The 26,005-nt window shown below is 39.1% G+C and overlaps 6 protein-coding genes across 9 annotated transcripts; 2 read left to right on the forward strand and 4 right to left on the reverse strand.

Moving 5' to 3' along the window:
- Positions 1-99: 99 nt before the first annotated feature.
- LOC110763101 (DNA binding protein) lies at positions 100-4,951 on the reverse strand. 4 transcript variants are annotated; one of them, XM_088251752.1, is made up of 3 exons: positions 4,805-4,928; positions 2,546-3,013; positions 100-1,897 (listed from the first exon to the last, which is right to left on the reverse strand). In XM_088251752.1, the coding sequence occupies exon 3, from the start codon at positions 1,840-1,842 to the stop codon at positions 364-366; it is 1,479 nt and encodes a 492-aa protein (XP_088107878.1). In that variant the 5' UTR covers positions 1,843-1,897; positions 2,546-3,013; positions 4,805-4,928; the 3' UTR covers positions 100-363. The 4 variants fall into 4 exon arrangements, with proteins under 4 accessions (XP_088107878.1, XP_021821546.2, XP_088107879.1 ...); XM_021965854.2 differs by having other exon boundaries at positions 2,546-3,003; positions 4,805-4,925; XM_088251753.1 differs by having other exon boundaries at positions 2,546-3,107; positions 4,805-4,892.
- A 280-nt stretch (positions 4,952-5,231) lies between these two features.
- On the forward strand, positions 5,232-8,042 carry ABCI8 (ATP binding cassette protein 1). The gene is made up of 2 exons (XM_021965815.2): positions 5,232-6,740; positions 7,592-8,042. Exons 1-2 carry the CDS (start codon positions 5,310-5,312, stop codon positions 7,808-7,810), a joined length of 1,650 nt encoding a protein of 549 aa, XP_021821507.2. The 5' UTR covers positions 5,232-5,309; the 3' UTR covers positions 7,811-8,042.
- Positions 8,043-9,809: 1,767 nt separating this feature from the next.
- On the reverse strand, positions 9,810-11,748 carry LOC110763134 (SWI/SNF complex subunit SWI3B). The gene is made up of 2 exons (XM_021965894.2): positions 11,080-11,748; positions 9,810-10,875 (listed from the first exon to the last, which is right to left on the reverse strand). The coding sequence occupies exons 1-2, from the start codon at positions 11,665-11,667 to the stop codon at positions 9,985-9,987; spliced, it is 1,479 nt and encodes a 492-aa protein (XP_021821586.2). The 5' UTR covers positions 11,668-11,748; the 3' UTR covers positions 9,810-9,984.
- A 1,800-nt stretch (positions 11,749-13,548) lies between these two features.
- Positions 13,549-14,203, forward strand: LOC110763133 (uncharacterized). The gene has a single exon (XM_021965893.2). It carries the CDS (start codon positions 13,766-13,768, stop codon positions 14,099-14,101), a length of 336 nt encoding a protein of 111 aa, XP_021821585.1. The 5' UTR covers positions 13,549-13,765; the 3' UTR covers positions 14,102-14,203.
- A 1,114-nt stretch (positions 14,204-15,317) lies between these two features.
- Positions 15,318-19,482, reverse strand: LOC148295342 (protein DETOXIFICATION 40-like). The gene is made up of 7 exons (XM_088251800.1): positions 18,869-19,482; positions 18,115-18,746; positions 16,900-16,956; positions 16,569-16,807; positions 16,187-16,305; positions 15,812-15,898; positions 15,318-15,567 (listed from the first exon to the last, which is right to left on the reverse strand). The coding sequence occupies exons 1-7, from the start codon at positions 19,202-19,204 to the stop codon at positions 15,493-15,495; spliced, it is 1,545 nt and encodes a 514-aa protein (XP_088107926.1). The 5' UTR covers positions 19,205-19,482; the 3' UTR covers positions 15,318-15,492.
- A 270-nt stretch (positions 19,483-19,752) lies between these two features.
- LOC110763128 (protein DETOXIFICATION 40) lies at positions 19,753-23,517 on the reverse strand. Its single transcript, XM_021965887.2, has 7 exons — positions 23,123-23,517; positions 22,342-22,973; positions 21,641-21,697; positions 21,291-21,529; positions 20,580-20,698; positions 20,280-20,366; positions 19,753-19,973 (listed from the first exon to the last, which is right to left on the reverse strand). Exons 1-7 carry the CDS (start codon positions 23,456-23,458, stop codon positions 19,902-19,904), a joined length of 1,542 nt encoding a protein of 513 aa, XP_021821579.2. The 5' UTR covers positions 23,459-23,517; the 3' UTR covers positions 19,753-19,901.
- Positions 23,518-26,005: the final 2,488 nt, after the last annotated feature.

A 26,005-nucleotide genomic window follows, 5' to 3' on the forward strand; every position in this document is an offset into this window, starting at 1 on the left:
AACCAGAAAGTATAGAAACTTCTTAGTTGCCTGCAAGAAAGCCCTTCAAAGATAATGGAGGGATAACCATCAAACAACTGAACAAGTACCAACATCATCCAAACGGTAAAAATTGGAACCAGACTGAAATGAATAAACTGATAACAAAAACCATAACCATCCTTAGCTGTCAATAGTAAAGAAAGTCTGACACTATAGCTGTGTCTTTGCCATACTCCTATGAATTGAAACCATTAGCAACTACTTTTACCTGTTTATTCCTAGAGCCTTGATACGGCATGCATCATCCGTCTACCTCTCCTGCTTTTTCTGTCACAAACAGAACTCAGACCCAACCACATTGTTTGATGCTACAAGATGGATCTAAGATTGTGTAGGTGGAATGACATCTTCGACATCACAATCCACATTGCTAATGGCACCAGAAGAACTAGAGATTTGAGGTTCAACCATTCCTCGAGGAAGAGATCCTTCAGATACAAGCTTCAATTCAGATGGAACAGTCTCTTCCCCAAACCTCTGGCTGGGCTTTGGCGCAGGGTAAGCCTGTTCTTCCATCACAATGTCGACTGGTTTACTGGCTAGATCAGAAGACACACATGCAGGTTCAGCAAATACAGGAGTTTGGTTGAGTTCGATATTCAGGCTCTTTGCCACATCATGAACCAATGCAATCTTTTCAGGACGCACATCCACAGCTTGAATTTGAGAATCCTTACATATGGTTTCAATGCCTGGTATCACAGCAACTGGTGCAGATTCAGAAAATACAGGAATTTGGTTGAGTTCAAGATTCAGGCTCTTTACATCATCATGAACCAATGCGCTCTTTTCAGAATCCACAGCCTGAGGTTGAATTTGAGGATCCTTACCTACGGTTTCATCAGCTGGTGTGACACCAGTTGCTGCAGGTTCAGCAACTACAGGAGTTTGATTGAGTTCAAGATCAAGGCTCTTTACTTCATCATGAACCAATGCACTCTTTTCAGAATCCACAGCCTGAGTTTGAATTTCAGGATCCTTAAATACCGCTTCAATGCCTGGTATGTCAGAAACTGGTTCAGATGCTGATTCGGTTTTTGATGCTTTGTTGGCCTCTGCACTATTTGGTCCTTCCATTATTTCGGCTGCTTCAACTTCCTCCAACACTTTATTCTGTTCAACAACGTTATTAAGCTCTGACAGTCCCATTGCAGGGGCAGATTGGCTATGAGTTAGAGGCTCCAAAATTTGCTGTGGCATGACTTTTCCTTCCAATGAAGGGCCTACATCATTCTTCAGCAAATTATCAACCGGAGGAATCATAACAGAGAAAGATTTGCTTTCAAGTGACTCCGGTACGCCAGGGATAGAGGATTGAGTTTGGTCTGGAACTGTAGGTGTTTGGTTTTTCACCTCAGCAGGTTGCCTATTACTTTGCTCTGATGGGCGGGCAGAGCCATAAAGCTGAGATTGCAGGTTGAGAGGCGGTATGGGAATATCTTTTCTTTTGCACATCTTAATATGAGGAGCAATGTCATTTGCTGGAGTAATTGGAGCGATTTTCTCTTGTAGAAATACAACACCCCTCAGCTGAGTGTTGGTGTCTCCTACCCTGACATTGAGAAGATAGCCAGCATCAAATGAACCTTCAATCACTCCAGTGACTACCTGACCTACCATTTCACTCTCAACATCATCACTTGTACTCTGTTTGTTTTTCTTCAAACTTTCAGATCCAGGCACTGCAGTCGCGCTCTCTGCATGAACAAGATTCTCATCCTTACGTGGGCGTCCACGTTTTCGCTTCATAGGGGGGTCTGGCGAAGATAAAGAGCTCGTTCCTTGACTCTGTTGATTCATGTTGCACAGAAGCACGCAAAAGTAACAGATTTTGCACCAGTTCTAAAATTCTCCCCTGCAAGGAAAAAGGTAATCTCATGACCTTTCCTATCTGTAAGAACAAATGGTAACTGAAAACAGTATGATATGAGTATGACTACAGTACAAGATTGTTCTACAAATTTATAATATGATTGACAACAAACGGAAAGAAATGAAACTGAAATGAGTGCAAACATAACAATACGGTCCTGAACCATAGAGAAGCACCTATTCTTTCTTTACCAATTATAACACCATAATATTGTTTCACCTCAATCAACTTACAGATCTATCAAAAGTTTAAATTTTCATTACAACAGACAAATATGATTAACTTAATTTATATAGATCTAAAATCACACTCAAGAAATGCTTAGTCTAATTTGCAAAAGACCAAACATAGATCTCTTTGGAACTTCAGATCTCCACTTATACAACCTCAATCGATTGACAAATCTATAAAGAGCTTAAAGTTAATGCAATAACCAAGAAATATAACAATTAAATTTAATATAAAATCACACCGAAAAAATGCTAAGAAAGTCTACTTTGAAAAAGACCTCAGCTAGATCTCTCTGGATCATTATATCTCCATTGATTTATGTACAAAGTAAATGTTTATCCTTTTAACCCAAAAAAAACAACAAAAAAACAGTCAGAGCCAAGGCCTCAGAATTCTCACCAAGATTTATGATCAGGATGAAGGATTAAGCCGTCTTGACTCTTTCACGCTTGTGCCATTATCAACACTACTTAGGGGGGGTGAAGAGTAGAGTAGAGAGTGAGAGGGTCCGCAGCGCAGAAAGATGAAAGCTTCTTATTTATAAAGAACCCTAGTAAAAATGGCAAAGATCCACATTTGAAGAGCCCATGTAAGAGCTATAATTAACAATTTTACCTAAAAGAGAAAAAAAAATTTCTATAATTTGGGCCGGAAGTTTCCGAAAAACATTGTGTCAGGCCTGTAATGTAGTCCAAATTTTGGCTATTCCGAAGTTATCATAGCCCGGTGCATTCAAACCTCAGAAGCAGGAATGTCCTCCTAAAGGCACAGTCCAGAACAGACGTGCCCCTCACCCCCACCCCCTGTCATGTTAACCTTAGGAATTCCCAAGTAGAGTTGCTTCCTAGCCCCAAATCCTGCAATTCACTGATGGAATTCCATTAATCAGAGTAGTGTCTAATTTTCCTTCTGGACACCCCAAACTTCAGGCTCAACGAGCAAGCATTGGCAGCTCCACTTACTGCATTAAAGTGAGTATCCAACTAAAAGATAATATATGATTTCATGCATGTATAGAACCATGTTAGCTTTATCTTTTAGTTCATTGATGATATTTAATTTTGAGGAAGCTATTGAAAAGTTCACAATCATAATCATATACTTCCATTTTCTTTATGTGGTTCTAAGAATCTCCCAACATGTAAATGCCACAGATTAGAAGTTTTAACAATTGAATTCCCCAAAGCCGTGTAGGCATTAAGAGATTTAAGAAACTAACAGAGGAACCATTGTTTGATAACCCTTTTTGTAAGTTAAATGTATTTATTAAATAAAATAAAATAAAAACCTAGCCTAGTACAGAAGCTGCATCCAAGAGCTTATAAACAGAAAGGAAGCAACTAAATCCACCAAGGAATTTGACCGATCAAAAGCCATCTCAACAATTGACCCCTTAATTCCATGATTGAATGTTCTAAAGCATCTAAAGCTTCTGTATTCCCCCGAAAACACAAGCACCACATACCACATAGTAAAGCATTATCAGATTTTCCCACAAAGCTATGACATCATTCTAGTAGCAAGTTTTGATCATATCCTGAAATAATCCAATTAAAATTCTAAATAATGACAACATAACCCCAACACTCCTAGGCCAAATGAGAATGTAATAATAGATGATACACCGATTCCCCAGAACCCTTCCACATGTAACACCCATGAAGCAAGACTTTCTACCATATCACCAAGATATCCACAATTATTTTTCCATGAGCAGAAAAAATCCTAAAAGTACCTTCAGTGGCACATATGGAATTGAATTCATATATTATTTGAAAAGAGATAAATGTTAATTAATACAGTAGATTATAAAACTACTCAGCATACAATAATTGAACTTAATGATACTATCACAACTCAGCATACAATAATTGAACTTAATGATACTATCACGGTTCGATTTTAAGCAATAAAATGAAATAAGTTAATTAGATATTTCAATCTCCTTATCTCTCAATGTTTTCTTCATGGTCACCATTACATAATTGTTTCTCCTTTTATGCATCTTTGCATTCTCATTCATAACACGTTTAAACTCTAATGTCTGCAATGTCCCAAGTTTCAGAAACCTTGAGGAAGTAACAATACATCTCTTATTCAAAATAAGTTTAGAATAATTGGATTATGAAAGTGTGAATAAATGAATTGAATAGTCAATATTACAAGCACTAACAAGCATAAATGAAGGAGAAAGTTTTCCAAGTTTGTGTTAGACAAATTTGGACACAAAAATATTAAAATAAACATTCTGGCTCCAAGTGAACTAAACAATTGTTTGGAAGCAAATAAACCCAAAAACAGACACCCTATGAACAATAAAGAATTTAACAACGTAAATGTATAAGCACACATGCACCAAAAAATATTCAATCTTTAAAAGAAATACAATAAGTAGAATCTGTTTCTGATGGAAACAGTCCTTCTTTTCCACTCCATTACTCATCTCACTCAATCAAACAAACATGTAATTTCAGCTCAGTCATGAATCAGCCCACATAAACAAAGAAAAGGGTCTCCCTGGTTCCTCAGATCAAAACCCTAAAGCTACCCATATCAAATATAGTAATATTTCACTGATGCATTGATGAAATCAAAACAAAAATGCAACGCCAAAGAAATTACAATCACCACAATGCTAACACAGGTTGAAGCACTTACATGTGGCTGGCGAGGAAACGAGAAGCGCAAATCAATCAAGAAAATCCAAAATCCGTGGCAATGGTGGGAAAATCGTTTTCCTGTTCGTTATTTTATTTCATTTGTTTTTTATTTCTTTCTTTCTTGGGCTTCTTTATTTTTTGGGCCCAGAACAAGGCTCTGTTTGGGCGTGGGATTCTTTAAACCAGGAATTGGCGCTGGAACCTATTCCCAGGTGTTTGGACGCGGGAATTACGGTCGCGTAAGTCTAGTGGGCCGTAACGTTTTTCAGCCCATCTTGATTGGTATGGGCTTAGAGACTCTGTGAGGCCCAAGTTTTACAATGTGTGTGTGCCTACCGAAAGATCCAAGAGCCCAAGAGGCAAAGAGGGTACGTGTGTTGCGCACGAGATAGCTACGAAAGCTATGGCCACGAATTTTTGCAATTAAAGCTTTCTTCAATTCATCTCGTATTTGTCTTCGCGTCGCGTCCTCTCCAACTTTCTCTGAAGTCTGAGCCACAACCATGGCTTCTCTGTTAGCTAACGGTATTTCAAGCTTCTGTCCTCAAGCTGCTTCAGAGCAACCGAAGCTGCTCCCAAAAGGGTTTCATCCAAAGCTCGATTTTTTGAAGCTTTCGGGTCAGAAAACCTCTGTTCCGAAAAGGGTCTTCAAGGTCCGAGCAGATGTTGGGTACGACCCGAAAACGATCGACCCGGATGTCTCACAAGGTAAGCTCTCAATCGAGGAATTTCTTCGTAACCGTGAGTACGACAAGAAATTTGGGTTTAATATAGATATAGATTCGTTTTCGATTCCAAAAGGGCTTTCTAGGGAGACCATACGCTTAATCTCTTCGCTGAAAGAAGAGCCTGATTGGATGCTTGAGTTTAGATTGAATGCTTTTGAAAAATTCTTGACTATGAAAGAGCCCAAATGGTCTGATAATCGATACCCTGTGATTAATTTTCAAGATATGTGTTATTACTCAGCACCCAAGAAGAAACCCGCCTTGAATAGCCTCGATGAGGCAGACCCAGAACTTCTTAAGTACTTTGATAGATTAGGAGTGCCGTTGAATGAGCAGAATCGATTGGCTAATGTTGCAGTCGACGCAGTTCTTGATAGTGTGTCGATAGCCACGACACATAGGAAGGCATTGGAGGAAAAAGGCGTGATCTTTTGTTCAATATCGGAGGCGATTAGGGAGTACCCGGATTTAGTTAAGAAGTATTTAGGTAGAGTTGTGCCCACTGGGGATAATTATTATGCTGCCTTGAACTCTGCGGTATTCAGTGATGGGTCATTTTGTTATATACCCAAGGACACTAAGTGCCCGATGCAAATTTCAACTTATTTTCGGATAAATGCATTGGAGACGGGGCAGTTTGAGAGAACTTTGATAGTGGCTGATGATAGGAGTTTTGTGGAGTATTTGGAGGGGTGTACTGCACCTTCTTATGATACAAACCAGCTTCATGCTGCAGTAGTGGAGTTGTATTGTGGTGAGGGTGCAGAGATTAAGTACTCCACAGTGCAGAACTGGTATGCCGGGGATGAGCAAGGGAAGGGAGGGATTTACAATTTTGTCACCAAGCGAGGGCTTTGTGCTGGGGCTCGCTCAAAGATATCTTGGACCCAGGTGGAGACAGGGTCTGCCATTACTTGGAAGTACCCAAGTGTTATTTTGGAGGGTGATGATTCTGTGGGTGAGTTCTACTCAGTAGCTTTGACTAATAATTATCAGCAGGCAGACACAGGTACAAAGATGATACACAAAGGCAAAAATACGAGAAGTAGAATTATTTCAAAGGGCATATCAGCTGGGAATTCAAGGAACTGTTATCGGGGCCTTGTGCAGGTTCAATCAAAGGCAGAGAATGCTAAAAACTCCTCACAGTGTGATTCAATGCTTATTGGAGACAGTGCGGCTGCCAACACCTACCCATATATCCAGGTAATTTACTTTGATCTCGCCTCTTTTGTTTTTGGCATTAAGATCACGTATGTTGGTGTTTTTGGTTACAAGGTTACCTTAGTGTGATGGTTAATTAGATTGATCCTTCATGGGATGACATTCTTGCATTACTTTGTGTTACTCTGCCCTTCTGCTGAGCCCTGGCCCTCCCATCTTGTGCCAACTGTATTTTGTTTAAATAATTCACATGAGTTTGGTGTTAGCAATTGGAGAAGAACGTTTAAAAGTTGGTTTGCTTTTGGAGAAAGGTCTGATGAGTCTGGTGTTCAATATGTAGGTCACTTGCTTGCCTAAGATGCTATTGAGATAGTTACCAAGATTAGTCAATAGTGTTAGTCGAAAAGATTAGACACACTGATACAACACTGCCTTTATTGACCCAAAAAAAAACTGCCTTAGGCACATATTGCACTAGTTATTCAAACTATTTCCAGCACATTCAAGACTTCCCGTATCTGGTGAAAATCTAATATATTCTAGGTAGATTACAGAATTCTTAAGTTATATGGTCCTTATCTTACTGCCATTACAATTTTTTGGCTGATAATTGCATTCAGACTATAATTATATAAATATATATGGCCATAATTGGCCTCTATAATTTGCAGTAAATACATTTTTTTGGGTGATAATGGCACTAAATGGTATAATTCTTTTGTTGGTTGGTTCAAGGATTAGCCAAGTGGCTGTTTTTGCATTGGTTTCATCTCAATTACTAAATTCCTTTCCAAAGTTGTTGGTTTTCATCCAGTTAGTGCCCATAGAATGTCAAACTATCATGGATTTTTTTTTTTAAATTCCTTAATGAATTCATCTCATGTGTTTAATAGGTCAAGAATCCCTCAGCTCGTATTGAACATGAAGCCAGTACCTCCAAAATTGGTGAAGACCAGCTATTTTACTTTCAGCAAAGGGGAATCGACTATGAGAAAGCCATGGCCGCTATGATATCCGGGTTTTGCCGGGATGTATTCAATGAGCTCCCTGACGAGTTTGGGTCTGAGGTGAACCAATTGATTGGTTTGAAGCTTGAAGGATCTGTGGGTTAGACAACAGCAATGGTTTATGCAAATAAGCTGAGTCGAGGAAATTCAATCTTTTTGTCAATTTGTTACAATCAAATTCAAGTAGATTGCAAGAGACGTTTTAGCTGATAGCTATGTTGTGAAAATGGCTCGAAGATGGAAAGTATGTACATAGATATTTGTTGTAAATGTTTATCCTCTACTGTCAAAGTACCTACTGTAACGTATTGAGATATAATTTGAGATTTATTACGTATCTTTAATATATAAAAAATCCGTGTGTAATAAAAGCTCTCTAACGGATGTGTATGTCAAATAACGTATGATCAGAATTTATTTAAAGAGTATAGCCGCGCGGCTATACTTTTTAAATATATTTAAATATTTTAATAGTATAGCCGCACGGCTTTACGTTTTGAATTTATTCAAATATTTTAACGGTATAGCCGCCCGGCTCTACTCTTTAAATATATTCAAATATTTTAATAGTATAGCCGGGCGGCTATACTTTTTAAATATATTCTAAACAAACACGAAGCTTGCACTCCTAGTCTGAGTTAGCCATTTCACTTCTCTATAAGCGCTTCCAAGCTTCAAAGACTCAGTCTTGAGCCTCTTTCAACTCAAGCTTAGATTTTTTTTTCTTTAGTTTCGGCTGCTGCGTTGATTTTCTTGGATTGGGCTCTTTCAATGTCTGCCGAGGCAAAGCCTTCGTCCTCCGGGTACGTGCCTGGTGACGTGGACGACTACATTTTGGTGAGTGTGGTTTCTCTTTTTTGGTTGCTAAGAAAATATTGGGAAACCATGAAGAAATTGAGTGATTTGTTTATTGGAAGGAATTATGTTTATTTAACAAAACATAGATATTAAGTATATATTGTTTAATACCAGCTGGCTATGCTATGATATTCGGTTTGTGAATTTCTAAAGTGTTATATTATTTTATCTTTTGTGTGGTATTTTGTAGCAACCTTCTTCAGGAATATTTTCAAGGTTCTGCTTGGAACATTTGGGGAGGATCTTTATCTCTAGATCAACATATCTTATTTACTTGTGACAATTTGTCTTTATTCAAGCCATGAAAATTTTCAGTCTATATGTAATGCCAGTGTACATAAGAATAGTTTCTTTCCCTATTCTTGTGTTCAGTGTCTCTATGTGCCCTTTTGATATATGATAGTCTCTCTTTATAGATTGAAGACAACCTAAGAGACTTCTCGTCGTGGAAGCGATGATGCCATCACCACGAGATCCTGAGCGCTTCAACTTCTGGGTAACTTTATATTTCTCTTTATTAAAATTGAGTATATTGTGGGCTATGATTGCTGGTATTAATGTATGATTGGATGCAGCTTACTTCTTTATCAAACCGGCGTCCTCGTGAAAGGTTGGATTTCCTATGCTTACGAGATACAAGATAGGTATTGCACTTTTCTCCCCTCTTCACATTGGGAATTTCAAGTGTACGTGGGTATTGTATATATAAGAATGAGATGCTACTTCTCATCTAACACATGTTGTTTGAAATCTCATTTAGAATAGTTCGTATATCAATGCCATACGACCTCTGATACCTTCAATGTATTTCAAAACATAGCTGTAAACTTCTCTTCGTTGTCTCATTAGACTATTTTGTATCCAATTTTTCATATGCAAATAATACAATATATCTCATAGCATAAGAGCAAGGTTGTCAAGTGCAATGAGAAAAAGGTTGTAATTGGGTTTAGTTCATAATTACGATGGATACATTTTAGAAAGTAAATTCTTATACAAGCAATTTTATACTCTGAAATTCAACATTCTTGATCAACAAAATGTTAGTGGATCCCTATTTTTTGTTGTATTTATGAGTTTAACCCATATTATTTATTATCAGAAAGAATTTAAATTCTCATTCCCCAATATCGCTTGTATAAATAAAATAATTGAATAAATAACTCAAGCCCAATGGGCTAAAGTGGTATTTTAGCCCTAAACCCTAAAATAATATGACATAATTGTATATCTATATTCAAATATATTCAAAACGAACGCGAAGCTGAAAGATGTAATTCTGTTAAAGGTCTCTTACAGAGCCTGAGATGTTTCAGTATTGATCACTCAATCAATCCTACAAATTAATTTCGTCTATGTAAGAAAACATTAATTCATACATGAGTTCTGGCTAAAAAAAAGCTTACATGAACTATGGAAAATCAATCTATTATTACATTCTTCTCCTGCATCCGTTCTGCAGTTTTTGGTGCAGAACTTTGATGAATTAAAAGAGTCATCTGGTCAACAAAGAGCATGTTTCTCATTTGCTCCAGTTGTTCCCATTCTTTCTCCATCTGCAAATCCAACGCCTCAAAACGATCAATCTTCCCTTGGATCTCTTTCATCTGCACCCCTGTAATCCCAGAAAGTGCTCTCCCCACATCCAGCCCTTCCTTCTCAAGCTGTGAATTTGCATCTACAAAATTTGCCCCCAGTGCATCTAGGTTGGTGTCTGTGTTGGTATCTCCATTCAATGCAGCATCAGTTTCATGCTGTCTTGCATTCGAAGCCCGAAATCCAGCACTCATTCTACTTGTCTCATAATCTGCCTCACACAGCGTAGTTACAGCGGAGCAAGCAGCAGCTTCTGCAACCTTTACGCCCGCCAACGCTGACAGAAAGGCTGTCTGAGCCATAATTGGGTTGCTCGCATCTGCAAGAGGCGTGAGACGCATTCGTTTACCTAGAGACGGTGTTGTACCATCACCATTACCCTCCATTCCGAATTCGGCATCACCTGCATTGTCCTGCAATGCACTACTAGGCTTGTGATCCAAATTCCCAGAATCCAAATCTCCATTCAATTCCTCACCGAAATTAATCTTGAGAAAATGAGCAACACATTCCTTCTCACTTCTACCAACATGTTGTGCAACCTTCCTCCAATCATCACCATAATGCATGAGGCCTTCTAAGAGATGCAGAGTATCCTTATCAGCCCAGCCATTCCCCATCTCTTCATTGATCTCAACCCGCCTGAAATCTGAAGAACTCACACCAATCTGATAGTTCCCACGAACATAGCACCTTGCACACAGCGTCATATCATACTGTTCCCAACAATTAAATTCAAAACATCAGTTGCAGAAACCATAGCAGCAATATGACACTAACGGATTGCAAGTCAGTCTTTTTTACAAGCAAAATCAAAATTAATCAATTCAATTCCCAATAATTACAACAAATGTTAAATGAATCAATTCAATTCCCAATATATCATGGTAGCAAAAGAATGACATTGGAAAAGGACAGACCTTTTCAGAAACAAAGCAGGCAATACTACAAAGAGACTTGCAGCCATTGCAAGTCCTCTTCTTGGGGCTCTCCTTGTTGGGAGCGGAAGCAGAGTCCTTGGGACCGCCGGAGGGGGATTCAGCGCCGCCATGAGAGGCGGCGGCGGCCTTGCTGTCCTTGTCCTCCCACCGGAGGGGCTTGTTGAGCGCGGAAGGAGTGTAATTGATCAAACCCCAGGCCTCAAGGAAATCAAAAACCCTCCGAACGGAGCCGACGTCGCCAACGAGAGCCTTGCGGGCCTCGGTGAAGGTGAGCTTTCGAGAAGGGTTGACAGCTCTGGAGTGCTTGACGATGGTGTTGCGGTAGTACTTGTAAAGGCTAGGGTTTTTGGACGGAGAGCGAGAGTCGAAGAACTCCGGGAGGAACCGGACCTCGCAGTGGTGGATATGGTCCGGTGAGAACCAGCTGGAGTAGCTGGGGACGAGGATGACGTTAGCATCGGCGCTCGGGCTCGGTTGGGTTTGACGTGGAGTGGCGGAGCCCGGCGTCTCGGGCTTGACGGAGGTCGGTGAAGGAGCTGGCGGGGGCTTGTCGGAGGAGGTTGCCATGGGCTATAGCCGATCTGAGATTTTGGCAGTGAAAGCACTTCCAGTTTCAGATAACGCGTTTTTTTTTTAAGTTTTCCAGAAACGAGCGTTTCTGCCTGGGGTTTGTCTTGGTGTGTATTATTCTTTCTTGTCAATAATCGTTGGGCCTGGACAAGGCCCACTCAGATACTTACAGTCTGCCCTTCCTTGAGGAGTTGGGCATCTTAATTAGCCCACTAAGGCCGGGGAAGGCCTTGACCCTTGAAAACTTGGGCTTAACCTTGAAATAAAGTACTACTGTTAGGTCATCCATTTGCACTCAAGTTCGAGTCTCTTTTAGTAAGCTCACCTCCTTTCATCCAAGTTCAACTTCCCCTTATTGTAAATTAGACTCACTTAAAGTAGTTTGGACTTATTATTTACAAGAAAGGGGACTCAAACTTAAGTGCAAAGGGCCGAACTTACTGTCCTAATTTAACTCACGATGAATACTTTAATGTGAAATAATTGAATTCCTAGTTCATGCAGGAAACTGAATAGCTATTTGGGGATGAGAGACGTGCGAAACTGAACCAAATAAATTGTACATGAATAATATTAATTATTGATGTCTCTATGATGATGCCGAATGCAAGCATGGTCTGATAATATACTATGATTTAATTGATGAAACGTCATCGTTCTCTTGTTGCATCCTTGAATTTAAAAATGGCAACAATGTCACTCTTGTATTTGTCAGGCCCAAGCCGTTGGAGGGTTGACTTATACATCAAAAGCCACTGCGAAACCACTTGAAGGACAACATGTTTGTCCTCTTTGGAAGAGAAACTCTCATGGAACGGGATATTATTTTTTGCTATCTTTGATCAATAACGTAATGACATATATGATAATTTTTTCATTATCGAGAATAACTTTTGCTATCCCCGTTAGTTTTTTGAGTTTTGATCTGTTTTGCCTTTGGCCCCCTCTTCACTCTGTATTGACTCTTTAAAGCTTTTTTTCTTTCTATAATTTAATTTAATGGCAATTATTTATGAGTTTTTATTTTCAAAGATCCCTCAGGCCGGTGGAGGTTTTTGTCTGTTCTATGCATGGCAAGCCTCATGTTTCCTCTTCTTCTTCCTTTGACTTCAGAGCTCACCTCATCAATCATCCAATGACGGCCAGCCTGCATCACCTTTCACTTCCTAAACTATACTTTACTCTGGCGGTGTGCTTGCTTATGTTTGCAAAGCTGGTCTTTAATGACTAATAATACAATCTTATTTCAATTTTATATTTTCAAATTAAGACAAATAATAATACTACGTGTTACGATATAACGAAAATTTATAACTCCAGTAGTTAAACAATTTGTGAATTTGAATAAATTTCAAGATATGAGATATGTCGCCACACGTATTTTCGCCTTATAGATCACTATATGGTGTTCACATTCATGTACCTAAGTAAAAAACTCTCTTGGTTTGAAGTGTAAACTACACAATTTTCAATAAGTTGTATGCATCGATTAAGTAAATGCATGAACTGATACTTAAATACCAGCCACAATCATTGCTCTGAATTTCTTGATCATCCAATTGATTGAACCACATGGTTTACGTACACATTACCCCTTTCTGAATCAACCATTCACACCCCAATTGGCATCTGATCCAAAACCAAAGGATTAGATCTTTTTAATTATACTATAACATATAATTCAGTAGTGCTCTAGGCTTTCTACTGATGTTCATGCCTTGAGGCACTCTGCATGACAAATTAAATGAACCCTTCTTTTTTAATCATGGAAAATTAAACTGGGTTTTATAATGGAATTGGTTTTAGTTAATTCACACAAAGGAGATGATATTAAAGGCCAGCTCAGTGCCTGCAGTTTTTCTCTCCATTATTTATGTAAACAAACAAACATTAGAAGTGCACATGCTTCTGCTTCATCAGCAAAAATATGACCTCCTCTCTGACCTGACCCTACACCTCCATTACCAACTCTTCAAGGCTCTCTCTATATATCCCACTTAATTAATCTCATCTCAGCTCACATAACCATAACACATTAACTCTCCTCTTCTCTCTCTCTTTCTCTCTCTCTCTCTCTCTCTCTCTCTTGAAGGAAATGGCTGTTATGATCAGAAAGCCATATGCCTACTCAAAGATAGACAAGGAGGACCCAGAAGAGGTCATTCATCGACGAGCGCAGTTCTTGATCTACAAAGTGTTGCAGCAAGCAGAAACGCGAAGAAGGCCGTTGAATTTGAGGATCAGAATACGAAAGTTGAAGGTGAAGATTGGGAGGAGATTAAAGAAGTTGAGGAAGAGCATGCTGCTAAGTATATCTGCAGCCAGAGTCTGCGTTTATAAGCAAGTTTTTAGTCAACTGAAAACTTGCAAGACTTTGTTTGGCTGCGGGGAGGGAGCCGTTGGCGCCAGTCTTCCAGCTTTGTTCACTTAATTGAACCACTTTTGGTTGTGTTGTGTCTCTTATCGTTTTGAGAAATACCAGGTTGTAATTTTGGTGTCTGATTTTTGCTCACATATAATTTATAAATATAATATGGGATGTTAAATAGTTTGCTTGCTTGATGCTTCTTTTCACATAAACAAGCAATCTCAGCTTGGCTTTAGCTTGAAGAAATTTTGGGTTCAAACATTCGTTCGTACGCTTGGAAATTATTACATGCAAATGAACACGCACTTTATAATTAAAGATAAATAAGGACTCGTTTGTGAGTGATTCTATGAGGGCCAAAATTACTTATATATGGGAAAAAGCACGTCCAGCTTACGGCTTAAGTATAGTTCTACTAATTAGTATTTGGAACCCATCAATATATGGATCTAATCAACATGCTATACTTACTGACCAATAACATGGCTGCCCTGTAACGTATTGAAGTGTTTTTACCTTATTTTTCTGGGGATTTGGCTGGCAGGTTGGAAAGTTATGGGATATAAATTATAGATGTTGTTTCAATTTTCAAAGATATTCTCAGTTTTTGCAAAGAAGTCAACTCCCTCAAGTAATTCCACAATTTATTTCATATATTTTGTTGGGCAGTGGCCAGTGGGTACATATAATTGGCCCAGCTAGACCAACCCATAAATCCAACTAGCCTAATTCCCGTCTGGAAAAGTTCTGGGTTTTGGCTTTAATTATTTACTTAGACTTGACAAACCCATGTTGTAATTAATTAACTTGCCTCGATTAGGTTCTTCAAAGCTGACTAAATTAAGATAATTAATCACAAGCGTCGGCTGAATTCATGCTTGGCACGCTTTGTTTCATTTTCTTACACATATAATATTATCTAAATAAAAATTAATTATGCTAAATCTCCAGCAAGTGTAGTAGCAAGCTCGTTTCATCATTTATGCATGGCACGCCTTTATCTCATTGATTTCCTCCTTCCTTATATTTCATCTCATGCATGATGCATATCATATATGCATGGCAAGAGGTTCAGTTCACGTCAGGCCCTCGGCGGCTCCACCAGATTAATTAACAGGTGTTTCAAGGTGATTGATTAGGACGACAGCATGTTCAGTTCAGCCATGTGGTCTCGGACTTATATTATATCTGTGGATAAGTTTGTGTTCAAATTTAATCAACTTGAGCTAACTCACGAGTATAATTGAGATCACCTCTCAAGCCCGATGCAACAGCTACCTAAACACAATACTTGTACGTACGTAATGTACGTACGAACGTAGCTAGCTTATTAACTTTTGATATTGGTAATCAAAGATCCAATGAGAATACAAACATGAAATCGATCATCTCCTCAGTGAAATATAAAGTTGGGCTGCATGCCAGAAAAAACTACTGGTCTAAATTTGAGCACATCAGCTTTTTAGAAGAGGAGGAGGAGGCCGGTTCTTGTCATCCCATTTTTCCAAACGGTTTATAGCTGTGCCCACCTGAAAATAATTAAGATGCACAAGAGTGTGAATAAACGACACGTCTGGTGAGAAGGACTGGCTTGGACACAACTTCAATCATGTCCATGCCGAGTCATCTTGCTACCGCGATGTGGACGGTTCAAGACTGGTTTCTGACATATAATTACAGTTGGGCCTTATAGGGCTACTAATAAGATTGGGGAAACTTTGGTCTGTTCTGTTCTGCGGTGCCAAATTTAGCATATTCATTGAAGTTAATTACCTCTTTATTCCAATCGGTACGAAACGTTACCCACAGTAAGATGATGGTCTGCATCAATGTTCCTCCTATCATCCCCGTCCAGATCCCCTGTACATTCAAAATCAAAAGATAGTTTTCTCACCTCCCCTTTTTCACCCGACTTTTCTTTTCCAACTCGATGTATGCTAAGTTGGAAGAAGTAGTATTATATAGTGTGAGCTTCTACAATGAAAAGTTTAGAGTGAGGAACTTATTTGAGAGTTTCAATCCCACCATCAAATCATTTCAAATGTTTAAGTCTATTGATTTCCTCACATTTGTTGATGGTGCGATTGAACCCCTCAAATAAACTCCTTACTCTAAACTCCTCATTATAGCCTTTCGTTATATAGTTACCTCAACACCAAAGTCGAACTTAAATCCAAGAAGACAGCCTAATGGGATCCCAACCACGTAATAGCATCCAACATTCACATACGCTACAAATGCTTGCCATCCACATCCAACGGCCACCCCTACATTAATTAATACAATTTAATTAATTATATATATGCTGATCAATTTCACCTATTGGAAATACATAGACTACTATTTTGATGTATAATTATGTTCTCTTGCTGAAATTATTAGTTCAATTAAGCAAAAACAATATATAGACTACTATTTTGAAGTATCATATCGGATAATAAAACTAATCAAACCCCAATATGATCCCGAATTCACTATACCAAAAATTGATGGTATAGCTAGCTAGCGGAGTATATAAGATATTACGTACCGGACAGGACTGGTTGAATCCCATTAAGAATAAGGGTGACGGCCAAGTAAGGAGTGAGGTGGGAGACTGCATTGGCCACGGTTTCACCGTCGGTGAAGGCGTAGCTGATGACGTGACGTAAGGAGAGCACAACCACAGCTTCCACGATAGCTATCAATAGCGACACAATTGTTACCACTAGAACTGAGAATGCGGCTGACTTTGGATTCCCAGCACCTAGCTCATTGCTTACCCTCACACTGTTACAAAAAATATCATTAACTATATGTTAATTTTATATCCATAACATTACACTTAATTATTTAACAAATACGATCAATTATTTTTATACCTTGCAGCTGCATTAAACCCGACTGAAACCATGAACAGCAATGCAGATATCCCCGTGCTGCATGCATATAAGGCCACGAAACCAACACTAATTACTTATTAACCCACAAATTTATACATTTATACATGTATAAATTAATAAGTGGGTGGAAATATCCCTATTCGTACGTATAATCATACATATACTTGAACATTTAATTTGGTTAATTACGTGTGTTTATATAAGGAATTAGATTGAACTCTGCATGCACGAGTGAATGATGGCAATAATGGAAAGGAGCTCTTACACTTACACTAAAGGGCCTGGGGTTCTCCTTTACGGGAAAAACTTTCCAGGAAAGGGTATGCCAAAGTAAGCATTCCACGTCAGTATTCCCAACCAATTAACTCTTGACAGCTGTCAATTACTTTTGACACTTAATATTTTTTTTCACGCCTGCTCCGTCGTCCATGTTTCTCTCTGCAACTCAAATCCCTCTTCTCACCTACTCTCTTTCTCTCTCCCAGCTCTCCCTCTCATCTCTCCCTCTTTTCCCTTGCAACTTTAACAAAAGATTTCGAATACTAATTCAAAAAAAATCAATTTTTATCAATAATAATGCAAACCAATCGATATATGCAACTATGACAAAAAATTTGAGAAAGATGAAGCAATAATCTAGCCAATTATTAGAATTCTAAGAATGAAGAAAAAGACAACTTTGAACCCTTTTCAAACGAAATAAATGTTGAGGTGGCTGATATCAGAGCCAGTAAGATGAGAGAGAAAGAGAGGGGATTTGAGTTGCAGGCAAGAGAGGGAGAGAGAAGAAGAGGGATTTGAGTTGCAGAGAAGAACACGGATGACGGAGCAGGCGTGAAAAATAAAAAAATTAAAAGTGTCAAAAGTAATTGACAGCTGTCAGGAGTTAATTAGTCGGGGATACTGACGTGGAACGATAACGTCATTAATTGTCTTGTCTGTCCTTCTGTCTTGTAGGGTTGTACATATTTATTGTAGAAAGCTTTAACTTTTTAAATTTTTTATGGTAAAAGGTAAAGTAGGAAGGAAAGAAAGACCAATAATTGTAACAACTCACTACAGACTAACCGAGTCCTACTGACTCCATTTCATCCAAAAAAAAAATAGACCAATCATTGTGATTAGCTATAAAGGTCAAGCTACAGTAGACAGTGAAAATTAATTAGGCAGGCATCAGATGATTTTTGTTCTTACCATACGGCCAAAGAATTTAACGCGAGCTCAGGGTTCTCGAGCAACCCAGCAATCAACACTAATACCTGAAAATACCATGTCTCCAAGCACAGCATCACAGCCGATGCAGCCGATAGCTTCAGAAAATCCCACAACCCAGAAAACGCTTCCAAACTAAACCCAGTCCACGTCTCCTTGCACCGACTGCTCTTTAGGATGTAAATAAACTGGGCCCCAACTATGACCCACCACGACAAGCTCAGAACCAACGACGCACCTATCAACCCCATGCCCAACTTGTACACAGCCACCCAGCTCAGCACTAAATGCACACCAAGTGTAGCTGCTGATATGTAGGCACTTGGGGCCACAATTCTCTGGGCTTGAAGAAACTTTTGCATCGGGAAGTTGATGGCGTAGGCAAAGATTTGTGGGATGAGGCCGTAGACATAAACGGCGGCTGCTGCAGCCAGCTTTGGTGTCTCACCGAATAAGATCAAGATGGGTTTGGATAGGAGGAAGATGAGAAGAAGTGGAAGGCCAGTGAGGGTTAGGACTATGGTTGCTCTTTGGAGGTATATGCCTAACATGTCATATTTTTCGGCACCGTAGGCTTGTCCACATAGAGTCTCCACCGCACTTCCCATGCCTAACTGCATGAGACAAGAGCCAGACAGACGGAAAAAGGTAAAGAATGACAACATAACAATGTGACACGTCAACTCTTAGTTGACAGAGTGAAACATAACAAGAGTTAAGGTTGTGGGACGTGTACCATGAGGCCGTAGGCGAAGAGTTGGACGCCGCTGTTGCCAAGGGAGGCGGCGGCGAGCTCAAGGTTGCCGAGGTGGCCGGCGAAGACACGAGTGGAAAGTGACATGATGTTGTTAACGACATACACCAATACGGCGGGGGCTGCAAGGCGAAAGAGGAGCTTGAGTTCAATCCAAGTGGCCAAGCGGAGTCTCTTGAAGGAGGACAGCTGGGTGTCAGATAGCACCTTCTCAAGTGGAGACTCCAAGCCATTGCCATGGCCGGAGGCTTCGGCTGCTGCTGAGTCGGGGTCGGAGTCTAAGATGGGTTGCCGGAGTTGGTCTTGATCATTGACCATATTGGACTAACAAACTATGGTTATGGCGTTTGTGGAGGCTTTGCCACAATTTGATCTATCCAGCAAATGGGTGCTTTTGTTTTTTTATTTGGACGAAAACGAAATGGGTGCTTGGAAAGAATAATATTGACCGTAAGGCAACGAATTCGTTTTCGACACGATGTGGGGGGAAATAAGTTTATTTGGGCATCAGGCTATAATATATATTATATTGCAATAGATATATGATATGAAGTTGCAAAAATATATAAAGGGAACATATATGATTTATCGATCATCCATTCAGTATTAAGGCGACGGGTCGTCTGTTTAAGCGCATGCATAAGCAAATCCGATTTGTATTTTTGTACTTACTCAACAATATTTATTGGTTGGAAAAAGAAAAACTGAAAATTAGTTCTTACTTTTCAATTGATTTATACTATATTGATTGTGACTTGTCATTGCTGCGTTGCTGGGCACTGACGTGGCCTGGTTGGCGCATTTACTAGTAGCATGGACCAGGGAGCTAATTAATTTAAAAAATCCCACATCATCAGACCCACTAAAAATGAACATGGTTCTGCCAAAATCATAAAGACAAGACAGACGTCTAGTTGGATGAAAAAGAATTTTGACTTGTACACCCAAAATATAAAGTTGGGTTGCCCCGATCGAGCAACAACATACTAGAAAAGCTTGTTTAAATTTGAGCACATCAGCTTTTCAGAAGAGGAGGAGGCCGCTTCTTGTCTTCCCATTTTTTCAAACGGTTCCTGGCTATTTCCACCTAAAAACAATTCGATACCTCAAATTATATATGTATATATATATACCTCAAAATAATTAAGCTGTGCAAATGATTAAGTGCCATGTTTCGTGGGTCTGATTTTTCAGAAGAGAAGGACTGACTTAGACTCGACTCCAATGTTTCCGGCATTGGAAGTGAGTCAAGTTCCAACTAGGTTTCTAATTGGCTTTAAGCACAATAAAAGGAATATCAAAAGGCTCGGTTCTCCTATTTAGGAAAACTTTGTTATGCGGTGCCAAATGCACAAGTATTTCTCACACAAGAACATATGCAAGTTGAAATTACCTCTTTGTTCCAGTCCGTACGAAATGTTACCCACAGTAAGATGATAGTCTGCATGAATGTTCCTCCTATCATCCCCGACCAGATCCCCTGCATGTTCAATTCCAATTACTTTTTTCACATATTCAAAACAAAGTTTTCACGCTGTGTTTGTCCTTCTTAACCCAACATTTTCCTGTCCAATTCAGTGGCACGTCACATGCACATGGCATAAAAAAAAAAAAATTATTTTTATTTTTATTTTTATTTTTTGAAAAAAACTCATTGTATGCTAAGTTGAAACAAGTATTATTATATGGTTACCTCAGCACCAAGGTCGAACTTAAATCCAAGAAGACAGCCAATTGGGATCCCAACCACGTAATAGCATCCAACATTCACATACGCCACAAATGCTTGCCATCCACATCCAACGGCCACCCCTACAATTCAATTCATTACCACACACATATATATATATATATATATATATATATATATATATATATATATATATATATATATATATGTTGATTAACTTGGTGTGTTGTAAATATACTCTCTGCAGATGGACCACCACTATTTTGAAATATACTTATGTTGTCTTCTTATATGATCACAACGACGAGTCAAGAACTAGTGTTCAATCCAGCGAAAACAATATCACGTACATAGAGCTGTTAAAGGGGCCGAGTAGGGTTGGGCCGGCCTATTTAAACTTGTGTTTTTAACATATTCATGTCGAGTCAAACTGACCCATTTAATTTATTGAGTCGTGTCATGCTGGTTTATTTACTAAAATTATTTATTGGGTCGTGCCGTGCCTCATATAAATAGGTTGGGCTCATGCCGTGCTGGGCCGACCCGTCCCATTTGACACCTCATACATATCACTTTATTGTCTTGTCTTTACATATATTATTATATACACCAGCCAAAAAGATGTCATATCGGATGTAACTGTAATTAAAATCCAATTTGGTCCCTGATTATACGAAATTGATGGTGGCTAGCTGGATGGATAAGAGTGCTTACCGGACAGGACTGGTTGAATCCCATTAAGGATAAGAGTGATGGCCAAGTAAGGAGTGAGGTGGGACACGGCATTGGCCACGGTTTCACCGTCGGTGAAGGCGTAGCTGATGACGTCACGGAAGGAGAGCACAACCACAGCTTCCACGACAGCAATCATTAACGACACAATTGTTACCACTAGAACTGAGAATGCTGCTGACTTTGGATTCCCAGCACCTAGCTCATTGCTTACCCTCACACTGTTCCCATACAATATCATTAACTGAATGTTAATTTTATATCCATAATATTACACACTTAATTATTCAACAAATACGATCAATTATTTTTATAATAATCCAATATTATACCTTGCAGCTGCATTAAACCCGACTGAAACCATGAACAACAATCCAGATATCGCCATGCTGCATGCATAAGGCCACGAAACCAACACTAAAATTAAATCAATAAATTTCTACGTCTATGCATGCCTGCCCACGTAAGTAGTAGAGATGTGTTGATAGTTAATTAGGGTTCATGAGGAAGTTTTGAGTATTAATTTGACTAATTAGTTTAAGCAATCCCGTTCTCCTGACACCTGTAATTCAAGGAGTTTGTGGTCATCATCTTTGAATTTAAAATAAACACCTTTGAATTAGATTTAAGAGTGATGACCACAAATTCCTTGTCCCATAGAGTCTAGAAGAACAGGATTTGATGGGTGAATGACATATGCGTATCTATAGTCCACCCAAAAAGTAAAGGACATGTCTATATGTTTTTGTTTGATAGAAAAATTGGGGTATGAATCATGACATGTGTCGTTTTGTGATCAATAAAAATGTATTCTCTAACTAGTGGTCTCATGGATGTCATTATAAAAATGTGTTTCACCACAAAATGCACTGATGATGACCGATCATTGTGATTTCGATATTTCGGTAGTCACAGTCAAACCCCTATTTTTATTTGACCAAACAGAACCAAGCCAGCTAGCTATATCATTGTGAAATTACTGTAGACAATGAAAATTAATTAGACATCACCATCAGATGATTTTTGTTCTTACCATACGGCCAAAGAATTTAACGCGAGCTCAGGGTTCTCGAGCAACCCAGCAATCAACACTAGTACCTGAAAGTACCAAGTCTCCAAGCACAGCATCACAGCCGACGCAGCCGATAGTTTCAGAAAATCCCGCAACCCAGAAAACGCTTGCAAACTAAACCCAGTCCACGTCTCCTTGCACCGACTGCTCTTTAGGATGTAAACAAATTGGGCCCCAACTACGATCCACCACGACAAGCTCAGAACCAACGACGCACCTATCAACCCCATGCCCAACTTGTACACAGCTACCCAGCTCAGCAGTATATGCACTCCAAGTGTAGCGGCTGATATGTAGGCGCTTGGGGCCACAATTCTCTGGGCTTGAAGAAACTTTTGTATCGGGAAGTTGATGGCGTAGGCAAAGATTTGTGGGATGAGACCGTAGACGAAAACGGCGGCTGCTGCAGCTAGCTTTGGTGGCTCACCGAATAAGATCAAGATGGGTTTGGATAGAAGGAAGATGAGAAGAAGTGGAAGGCCAGTGAGGGTTAGGACTATGGTTGCTCTTTGGAGGTATATGCCTAACATGTCATATTTTTCGGCACCGTAGGCTTGCCCACATAGAGTCTCCACCGCACTTCCCATGCCTAACTGCATGAGACAAGAGACGGTAAAATAGAAGAATGTCTTGTTATGTTGTTAAACTATTAATGTGAAACATTTTATCACACGAATTCATATTCTAATAATTGACAGAGGGACAATATAACATGAGTTAAGGTTCTGAGATTTATACGTACCATGAGGCCGTAGGCGAAGAGTTGGACGCCGCTGTTGCCAAGGGAGGTGGCGGCAAGCTCAAGGTTGCCGAGGTGGCCTGCGAAGACACGGGTGGAAAGTGACATGGAGTTGTTAACGACATAAACCAAGACGGCAGGGGCTGCAAGGCGAAAGAGGAGCTTGAGTTCAATCCATGTGGCCAAGCGGAGTCTCTTGAAGGAGGGCAGTTGGGTGTCAGATAGCACCTTCTCAAGTGGAGACTCCAAGCCATCGCCATGGTTGGAGGCTTCGGGTGCTGTTGTGTTGGGTTCGGAGTCTAAGATGGGTTGCCGGAGTTGGTCTTGATCATTGACCATATTGGACTTACAACTATACTGATGGTGTTTGTGGTATCTTTGCCAAAATATATAGAGGAAGGTGCTTGGAAGGAATGATATACTGAGGAGAAATTATACTAAACGACAAGGCCCCATGTAAGAGAACAAATTTGTTTTCTACACGATGTGGGATTTTTTACTTTTTATTTTCATTTGGAGTGGAGCCTCAACTTCCTTCATAGTATCAGAACAGGTTTGTTCATGTGTGAAAGCTCAACGGCTACATCTTGCTCCACGTCACCCACTATATATTATTCACGTGCTAAGTTTGAAAATTCGCTACACGTGCAACAATGATTTCTCAAATAATTAATGATATTAGCTGCCATCGACCGATCCCATGTTATTAATGATATTAGCTGCCAATTAATTAACACTCAAATCTACTCACATTCCTACTACATCCTTTGTGAGCATTTTTGTGTACCACTACTTTTCTCAATGCTTGATATGTAACAATGGTTTCTCAAATATAGAACAAAGAGTTAACTATGATTACGCCTATGAACGTCAAGTATTAAGAAGGGTGCTTAGAGTATACCTTAGATTAAAATGGTGAACAAAAATATTTCCACATCATTATGCTTCTCTTGTTTTCACTTGACTTTTCATTTAAGAAATTGTTACACATTCATGATCTATCTTCGATTTTCCAATAAATTTTTATTATTAAATCGCAAACCAAAATGTAGAATCCATTTTATTTTTATACCTATAAATGTTTTATTTTTCAATTTCAAGATGGACCATGGAATCAATTTTCTTTTTTTTCTTTTTTTAAAAAAGCAATGGGACCGGTAAAAACAACAAAAGTAGATCAATCATTTTAATACAAGAAAAGTCAATTAAAGATTTTTATTTTTATAACGGTCGAAGAAATTAATTAGGAAAGTTGAAAGTTGAGGTGCAGTTTGAGTGCGTTAGGAAATCAAGATGAGAAGAAGGGAAAGTGCGTGCATCTTGCATGAGGAAGCAAACAGGGTTAGCTACAAAGGGCTTATAAGAGCATTTCCAGCAGTCAAACCCTTGCCATGGCAAGGGGGGGCTAAGGCTGACACTATTCATGTGAATAGTGGCTGCTCTTGCCTTTTTTAGCTATGTGTGTTTCCAGCAGTCAAACCCTTGCCATGGCAACTACTATTCATTTTTTTGTTTTTTTCACAAATTTTTTTACTTAAATAATTATTTTTGATAATATTTTCGGGTAAGATTTTTGGGTTCCTACGTGCACTGGCGGATCCAGGAATTTTTTAGCGGAGGTGCAATATTGACTAAGTATGAAAAATGATTTTTCGGAATAATCATTTTCTCAAGATAATTTTTGGCGGCTTTTGTTCCTTACACATCAAATAAGAAAACTTGATTTTATGGGATTTTATTATGAAGTATATATTGACTTAATGAGCCATCATTTTTAGCCTAAATCGTATTTTGCACTAAAACCGATTTTTCATATTTTGATTTGGTGGGAATTTGATTTTCTAGTATTTTTATTTGAATCCAAATGGGGGGTACTTCCTTATTTACATTGTAAACTTAAGTAAATGGAGTAATATAAAAATTAATAAAAGTAAAAGGACAAAGACATTTACTTAAATGTTGAAAATGAAAATAAGGTAATATTTATAGAAAAAAATTCCAGTATTTTTTGGTCTTTTTAAGAATTTTTTTCGGATTTTTTTTCATATTTTTATTGCCAAAATATTGTCTGCCGTTGGATTGGAGGGAAAATACCATCGGAGCGCCCTGGTTTTGACACATGGCACATTACAGTTGGCGCGCGCTGATGTCATCGCTGACGTCAGCCTTGCCCTCGTTTTGGACCTGGGGCTAGCCTTGCCCGAGGGCCAGCCCAGTTCGGTAGGCCCCACTGCTTGCCCGGGCCAAAGTTTGTTGCTGGAAACACGATTTTGGGCTTGCCCCCCCCCCAGCCCTCCCCTTGGCTGCACTGCTGGAAATGCTCTAAGGAGTTGGATTACTCCCCCATTACCAATTGGTACTTCATTGAAACTGAAGCTAATACATAGCATAGTAGGGAGAGAAACTCTCATGCAACGGGGATATGGATAAGATATCCCTAACCAATAACACAATGACACATTATTAAATAACTTTTTCGCGTGTTATTGTGCTATTGGCATATAATAACAAAACAGTAATATACCCGGTATAAAAGAGGTTTTTTTTCCATAGCACGGAGCCTTCGGGACCCAATCAATTAGTGAAGCAACATTGAAAGTGAAAGGCAATGCATGATTAAAGGCCCCCGGGCTAATGGGAAAGTGAAAGCAAACCTGCCCAGATGAATGATGCAGGAGGATGAAAAGTGGAAAGCAAATCCGATTTGTATTTTTATACTTATTCAACATTTATGGTTTGGAAAAACAAGTATTGAAAATTGGATCCCACGGTTGTTACTTTTCTATTGATTTTACACAATATTAATTGTGACTTGACATTGCTTGCTGGCTGGGCACTGATGAGCCCTCGTTGTCGCACTAGTAAAATAAATCATGCATCAAACGA

Source organism: Prunus avium, chromosome 4, assembly GCF_965620075.1.
Source record: "Prunus avium chromosome 4, drPruAviu1.hap1.1, whole genome shotgun sequence".
Lineage (NCBI taxonomy): Eukaryota > Viridiplantae > Streptophyta > Magnoliopsida > Rosales > Rosaceae > Prunus > Prunus avium.